General features: G+C 43.1%; 2 protein-coding genes across 14 annotated transcripts in view; both read right to left on the bottom strand.

The window, feature by feature from the left end:
- The window catches only part of mon2 (MON2 homolog, regulator of endosome-to-Golgi trafficking), a 448,157-nt gene that overhangs the window by 184,967 nt on the left and 254,978 nt on the right, over positions 1–8,212 (bottom strand). The window lies entirely within an intron of this gene.
- The window catches only part of tnikb (TRAF2 and NCK interacting kinase b), a 68,438-nt gene that overhangs the window by 20,318 nt on the left and 39,908 nt on the right, over positions 1–8,212 (bottom strand). For 4 of the 10 annotated variants that reach the window (XM_024282095.2, XM_024282094.2, XM_024282096.2 and 1 more), the window contains 5 exons: positions 7,703–7,990; positions 4,030–4,194; positions 2,740–2,979; positions 1,599–1,705; positions 1,395–1,510 (listed from right to left, as the gene is read on the bottom strand). In XM_024282095.2, coding sequence (XP_024137863.1) covers positions 1,395–1,510; positions 1,599–1,705; positions 2,740–2,979; positions 4,030–4,194; positions 7,703–7,990 — 916 coding nt within the window. The remainder of the gene's footprint in view (positions 1–1,394; positions 1,511–1,598; positions 1,706–2,739; positions 2,980–4,029; positions 4,195–7,702; positions 7,991–8,212) is intronic. The other 6 variants (XM_024282099.2, XM_024282104.2, XM_024282101.2 and 3 more) reach the window with 3 other exon arrangements.

The raw sequence follows: 8,212 nt of genomic DNA on the forward strand, positions 1-8,212 counted from the left end.
GACAGAAATCCTGGGAGTCCAGAACAAACAGAGGGATGAAGCACTCGGACACGCTGGAGGCCGCTGCAGCCAGCTCTGTAACCCGGAATGGAGCCAAAGCCGGCTGGAAGGAGACGCTGGTGGAAGTTCAGATCCAGACGTGGAACCGCAACCTCTGTGTGATCTGGTGTAGTAAATGTCTTCCTTCATTCCTCATCATTCCTTTTATGTCATTGTTTGAAGCAGCAGCAGAGAAGGACAGACTGTCCTGCAGCTCCAACTCTGATAAACACTTCTAGAACTGGAAGAACGGATTCATTTCCACAACAGCGGTCTACTTAACAGCTCGGTTGGGAGGGTGCCAGTTGGGACAGTGTCGGTGTGGGTGCCGTCACTTGCAGGAGAGGAAAAGTGGAGATGTGAGGGAGGGATGTGAGAGGAGTCCAGATCCTTTGGTGAGGCAGCAAAAGGAGGAGAAGGGAGTGATGTGGGGAGCTGAGGCAGAGCCTCCCTCTGGAGGAGAGCAGGGCGGGCTGCCAGCTCGGCTGTGAGGAAGCTGCCGTGTCTTCAGCGGTAATAGAGTGGGTGGAGGAGGTGGAGGGGAGATTTTTTATTCATCCACATTCCATCTCAGGATCTGAAGCCAACCTGGAAGAGCCAAACGTTTCAGCGGTGACAGGTCCAGAGTGTTGATGGTGAAAGTAGTGGAAGAACCGTCCAGAGAAGCACGCCAAAGTCAAGCCCAACTCCATTAAAGAGCATGAAAACATTTGGGTTTACATTTAAAGCTTGATAAAAGATAAAAAAATGATACAGAGGAAGAGTCTGGCAGCTGGAAGGACAATGATCCAGAAGGAAAATTGGGATTTGTGCCTGTAAGGAATTCTCTGACACAGTCTTTCATATTTTGGAACAAAACTGTGACAGAAAACGCCTGGAGTGAGATTCCCCAACATGCACTAGGATCAGAAAGAGTTAACACTGTATGCTAAAAGCGTTCTTAAGAGTGCAACCAGAGCCGGCCCTGGGCATAGGCCATCTAGGCGGCCGCCTAGGGCACCATCTGCTGGAGGGGGCACCAAATTGCAATGATTTTTTTTCCTTTTATTACAGTTTGGCTCATTTAGTGTAAAATGTAAACAAATGTAATAATTAAAACCATAAATGAAATAACTCAAAAGTTTGACATAATCAATAATTTTGTCGGGTGGAGGGGGGTCACTGCTTCTTTAAAATTTTAAGGAAAACAAACCCTCAGGGACAGCTTTAAGGTCAAAAATGAAGGAAGAGGAGGAGAAAACGGACTCAAAGCAGAGGTTTGTCTGTTTTATTTACATTAATTTGCAAAAACCTTGTTTCGCCTAGGGCGCCATGCAGCCCAGGGTGCATCCACGGCCTCCTCTGTGTGAGCTCACCTCTCTCGTTGGAGCCTCCCTGAGAGCTGGGGGTGCTGGAGCTGGACGAGCTGCCGCTGCTCGCCCTCTTCAGGGCTGAATCTATGGAGATGTCCGTCCTCCGCAGGTCAGGGTTGCTGCAGAGGACAAAGGTGAGATACATTCATGAGGGACGTGAGCAAACCTCAGAGAAGCTGCAGGTCCTGCTGCTCTCTGGGGCGGTACCTGGCCCGTATGAGGTGAGCTCCGGCCCGAGGTCCGAGTCCAGGACCGTTTCCAGGAGAGTTCTTCCTGACTAAAGCAGGAGAAATGGAGGTGGTCCTCTGAGGAACCTGGAAAAGCAGTTTTTGAAAGTTATGGTCTGCTGAATGGATTCACATGACAAATAAAACCATTCTCAGTTTTCTGAATAAATTCATACTTTTCATTAACTGTTCACTGAGATTCTCGGGTCTGAAGTTTAATGATCCTTTTTTCTGTTCTGGAGATGAACACATGATCACATTCAAAGCTGTTTATTTACCATTGTTTAGAAGGAATTCAAGCTAATCCTGGAAAATATATCCTGATATCAATCAGTTTGAAATGTCTGATTTTTAAGTTTTTTGCATAGTTTGGCCAAGGTTGCAACTTTTACTCAAGTGTGATTTATATATGTTTTTCTTTTAGGTAAATCAGTTAGTTTTCCCACCAACAGCCACTAGAAGGAGCTGTAGTTGTGTAGATTAGCATTTGCTACTGACAGCAAGGCAGTAGAAGAAGAGCAGCTCAATCTGATCAGTGGGTGGAGTCCAAAATCAACATGGAAGAGATTCTGAACGTTCTCCTCCTGAAAATTGTATTATTTATATCACGAGAATAATAAAAGCTTCTCTAATTTAATTTTTTCCCTCCTCAGTCTAATGGAAGTCATCAATCTGGGTCACAGAGAGAACTGCAGAAAGTGCAGTAATTCTGGGAGAATCTGAATGATCTCATGAACCCAGACAAGGAGACGGGATCATTGATGGTTTTGTAGAACTCTTTAATTATATTAATTATATGATTTTTTTCTTCTATATTATACATTTTTGTTTGCTGCTACTCATTTTGGAATGACCATGAATGTACATTAATGACTGCATCATCTGCATATTGTCAAATATAAAAAACAACTGTTGAAGCTCTTAACTACAGGTGTGTTTTCTTTCCATGTTTGGAGTTTGTGTGACTGGGTTTGCAAAGAACTCAAAGCGTCATTTTCACCACATTCACAGAAACTAAAAATACAGAAAAAGATTGACAGAGACGAACACAAAAACCAAAAGCTCATTCGCTAAAGGACGACACTGAAGCACTCGGACTGAACAGCCAGCGGAGCAGAAACCTTGGGAGGCATGTCGTCATCCTGCCGCAGCCACGAGCTGCGGTCCAGTTTGTCGAGGGGGGGCGCCAGGCGGGACATGGGCGGGGGAGGAGGGGTGTCAGAGGTGGGGTCGGAGTTCTGTCGAGGCATCGGAGGCCGGGAGGGGGAGGGCGATGCCGAGGAGGAGGACACACCGTGGGGGTCGTACAGGGACTGGGAGCCCGAGAGGCCGTGACTCCTCACCTGCACCAAGTGGGCCATCTGAACACACGCATGCACGCGTGCACGCACACACACACAGGCAGGAAACAAGCAGAATTGAGGAGGAGGAGCAGGAGTGAAGAGGATCTGATGCAGGGGGAGTGAGGAGGGAAGAAGAATGAAGTGAGAAAGAGGTGCGTTCACACCACTCATGCTGACAAACGGTTGGATGGAACTCCTGAGCGCTCCTGTCCGCCACCATCCAGAGACGGCGCCATGTTGTCCTCGTGTTCTTAGCACAGCTCTTAGAAACCGCCGTTACAGCAAGGCAGCATTAGAGCCCCAGCACATCCACACCTCTATTCTCACTCTTTGTAATCATTTCAACTGAAGTAAATAACGCCTTAACCAACTGCTGCTGTACTGTTAACCAGGGGTGTAAACTCAATCGCACAGGGGGGCCAAAATCCAAAACACACCTTAGGTCAAACAGGACAAACATTTATTGAACACTCTAAAACAGCATTTTTAAAACTTTAAAACTGTAACTTTTTAACATAATTATGAATAATAAAAAGACAGGAATATTATTCCAGAATAAATAAACGTAAATAACTTGAATAACTTGCTCTACTGAAAAAATAAAATGAAAAAAATAATTATAAAAAAACGGATCAGATCAGGAATGGTTATTGTGACCAATAGAATGACGGAGTAATAGCTGTTTATTTCTCTGTCTTCTTCCTGTTTGGAACACCAGGGGGAGGAGTCACTCAGTCCAGTTTTTCTATACAGTTCTGGAGTGAGGATGATGTTTCAGACTCCTCCTGACTGTGCTGTCATTGACTTATTTTTAAATAAATCAGTCCAGTTCTGTTTATACAGTCAGTGGCTGGAACCAAGGACAATAGTCTGAGCTGATTTAGAGAAAAAAGTGCAACAATGTTCACTTTCAACATCAACACATTATTAATTTATTTTCTATTCATATTTACATTTTAAATGTCTCTACTTTACTGGAATTCAGTTTTAAATGACTCTCCCAAAAGTTGAACAAAAACGATTCCCCTGAGTGATCAGAAGTGACGGACGGCTCCTTGCGACCCTCACCTGCGGCTCCACAGAGCGGTGCATGGGTGGAGTCCGGGCCTGCTGGATCCCTCCGCTGCTGAAGGACTCGGAGCGCGGCGGCAGAGCCGGGTCCGAGATCCGGTTGGACACTTTATGCTGCAACGCAGGAGAAGTCTGTCTGTTCATCTCATACTGCCCCTCCACCTGACGCACACAACCAGACCACGGTCAATCACAGCCACAGCAGGGAGAGGTGAGGGGGTCTCCCCCCTCTGTCTGCAGGTTCATTTGGATTTCATTCAACAGAAAGCTTTTCAGGTAAGAAGATCTCACTATTCAGGATGAAACCTGCAATGTCTGGTAATGATGCCATTAAGTTAAAAAGAAGAGCTGTAGTATTTCAAATACTATCAAATTGGCCTTTTTTTCAATCAGTTTGACATCTAATTTGTAAGAGTTGTTATTGAGATTAACTGGATGAACTGAAGCAGGGGGCCAAAATCCAAAACACACTTTAGGTCGCGGGGCAAAGAGGATAAACATTTATTGAACACTCTAAAACTACATTTTTAAAACTTTAAAACAGTAACTTTTTAATATAATTATGAACTAGATATATAGCATTAAATAGCCTAAAAAACTTTTAAAAACCCTAAACTAGCTGAAACAGCTAGCCTGTAGCTGATATATCAGCTAAAATTCAAAATAGCCTAAAAAAAACGAAACAAAAAAAGCTTAAATTCGCCATAACAGCTAGCATGTAGCTGAAATATTAGCAAAACTCCAAAATAGCCTAAAAAATCTTAGTTAATGCGAAAATAGTCAAAAAAGCTAGCAGAATGCTAATTTTTAAAACTTTTTAACTTAATTATGAATAATAAAAAGGCAGGAATATTATTCCAGAATAAATCAACTTAAACCTTAAATAAAGTTTAATATTTTACTCTCTATAAAAATATATTTTGTCAAAATGATACAAGTTAGAAATGAGAGCAAGGTAACATCGGACCATTAATAACAATAAAATAAAGTGATCTGGAGGGCCGGATAGAATTACCTGGAGGGCCAGATTCGGCCCCCGGGCCTTGACATTAACGTGTGAACTAAAGTTTCTGTTTTTCTGCAGTGAATATTTTTAGATGAAGTCAAACTGAATTTGTTTTCAAACTTAACATGGACTGAGCTCCACAAATACCGATTACTTGAATAAAAATGGAGCTTGTATTCTTTCAGCAAGAGTTAAAACCCTGCTTCTTCTGCAAACTTGAGAACTAGGTTCAGAAATAGTGAAAACACAGCAAACCTAATGTAGAAATCTTTTAAGGTTCCAGGCTGAATCAGAGTTTGTCTCTGCAGCACAAGTGTGTGGTGCACACACAGCACAGGATAGTACACGTGTGTGTGTGATGGAAACATCTCTCCTCCTGCAGCGTGGAGGGCAGACCTATCTGCTCGGTGTCTCCATGTGCTGCCTCCACAGGGACGACCGGAATAGCTACAGCTGCCCTACATCTGTCCACCAGCTGCCACCAGGGGGCAGACCTGGAGAAGTGCCCTGTGGCGTAAGTGAGGAGGGCGGGTGTTCACATGTATGTGCACGTCTCAGTGTGAAGCTGCAAATGTCACGAGCGTGAGTCTAAAAGCAGCTGTAAAAACCTGCAGCGTTAGCCTGAAAGAGGGAAAAATCTGTTAGATGCTGAAGGGGATTCCTGTAAGGAGGGAATGAGCAAAGGATGCAAGGAAACCGTGAATCACTTTAGTTAGAAAAATCCTCAGCACTCAGACATTAGTAACATGACACCTGTGAGGCAGAAGTTGAAGGAAAGCTGAAAGAGATTAGATCTGAATCTTCAAAATACAAAAGCAGTTTTCTGGATTTAAAAACCAGTGGTGGAAACTAGAGCTGCCACGATTAGTCGACTAATCAACTATTAAAACAGTCGACGACTAATTTAATAGTTGATTAGCTGTTACTTTATATTATATGGAGTCAAAGTGTAGTAAAGTTGAAAGTTATAACGACATTTTGCTAGCTTTTGGACTGTTTTGGCGTTTATTAAGGTTTATCAGACTGTTTTGTAGTTTAGCTAATGTTTCAGCTGTATGCTAGTTACTTTGGCTAATTTAGGATTTTTTTGCTTGTTTTTTTTTAGGCTGTTTTGAAATTTAGCTAATATTTTAGAACCATGCTAGCTGTTTTGGCTAACAGACTTTTTTTCTGTTTTTCAGGCTAATTTGGCATTTAGCTAATATTTTAGCTAGCTATCAGCTTCAGTGTTTTAGCTTCATTGTTTTTAGCTATCAATTTCAGCAACTTCAGCTATTATCACTCTTCAGTGGCCAAACTCAACTTACAGCATTTTAAAATGGTTTCAGCTTCAGTTTAAAGCTAATGATGGTCAAGATGTGTGCCTTACATCCAGTTTGTGCATGACCCGATTAGTCGACTAATCAGAAAAAATAATCAGTGATTAGTTGACGATTAAAATAATCGTTTGTGGCAGCACTAGTGGAAATAGAAGTTGAGCAAGCTCAATTTGAGTTTTTCCTCATAAATGATCTGATAGATCTAAAGAAATGACAACAAATGTCATAACAAGTTATGAAATCTTTAGTGGTTGTTGTATTTTTAAGGCTTATTTTAGGGAGTACTTCCTGCATGTTGACATGTTTGAGAGCCAGCTGGTTTAATCCTTTAACATGTGACACTTAAACGCAACATCTTTAAAATACTGTAACTTCTCAACCGTTAACACGATAATTCCAGCAGATTCTGAAGGAGAAAAGCGGCGCCGCAGGAATTATCGCGTTAACGGTTGAGAAGTGACGGTAAATCAAAGAACATAAATACTGGAGCTCCGGTGTTAGCGGGTTAAAGCTGACTGATGATGCAACACGTGCCAGCAGAGGGCAGTAGAGAGCTTCGTGCAGTGTCCATGTGATAACGTTGTTTAAATGCTAGCTAAACACTGTCAGTCGGGGGTCTGCCACCTATAACTTATATTTTTAATCTGAATTTTAATTTTAAATGAGTCAAAGTAAAAATAAATCTGTTAAAAACAATAAAACTTTGTGTTTTTTTGGAATTACTTTCACGTAACCCTTGTCTTGAGCTCAGGAGACCAGACACGTGGATGGATGGTTACCACAGGTCATGGGTCAAACATTCAAACTACAGATATGTGGAAATTTGAGTTTTGCACAAAAATGTGACAGTTTTTGTCCTCAAACTGTGTGTCCAGCAGGTGGTGCTTTTTTACACGAGTTAATAAAAAAAAGTGAAGATGTTTTTTTTGTTAACTTGTTAATGATTTATCGGTCCCATACTTTTAAAGCTGGCATCCACTTCAGTTATTTTATCCTTGGAGACGATGCAAACGTATGGACACTCACACGCCATGAACACTGAAGATGAGGAGTTCATGAAAAGATTCAACCTGGGATCCACCGTTATAGGAGAGCTGTTTGGATGTGAGCACCAGGAGGATCCAGCATCAGCTTTGGAGGAAAGAGGCTGAAAGAATCACCGATGAGAGCAAGAAGAACCGGAAAACCCCATGAGATGAAGAAGTGGAAAGAGAGACCTCATCATTAATGAGCTGCGGAGCTGGAGAAATGAAGCTGTAAATGCAGGTTAGAGAGGAGCTTGTTTCAGCAGGCGGGGGTAAGTATGTGGCGGCGCCACAGAGCCTCCGTTAATCCTCCGACTGACCCGGCGGCTGGGGCTGCGGCCCCTGGAGTCCGGGCTCCTGGCGAGGCTCCCGTTGGGACTGCGCTGCTGCGTCGCCGGCTCCGGGACGCAGGTGATGCGGATGCGAGGAACGTGCATTTGGTCTCTGGAGGGACTGATGTGGGCGGGGTAGGAAGGGGGGCGGGTCCGAGAAGGCTTGTATCCAGGAAGCAAGAGGAGGTTTTCCAGGTTGACGTCTCGCTTCTTCTCAAGGGAGTGGTATTTCTTTGGAGGGATGCGCGGGGAGTTGCTCTGAGCTCGGCGCATCACCTGGAGAGCAGGGCGGGTGTTTACAAGACGACACGTACACAAGTGTCTGCAGCACAAACATCTGAGGCTGCATTTGTGGAAGCTGAAGAAAAGACGCTTAAACACAAATCTTCAACCATACTGTAACTATTTAAAACGTTACAGTAAATCAAAGAACATTTGATTCTACTTTTAGTTTGTTATTACTAATCTCAAAGTGAATATTTCCGTTATAAAAAATGT

Source organism: Oryzias melastigma, linkage group LG6, assembly GCF_002922805.2.
Source record: "Oryzias melastigma strain HK-1 linkage group LG6, ASM292280v2, whole genome shotgun sequence".
Lineage (NCBI taxonomy): Eukaryota > Metazoa > Chordata > Actinopteri > Beloniformes > Adrianichthyidae > Oryzias > Oryzias melastigma.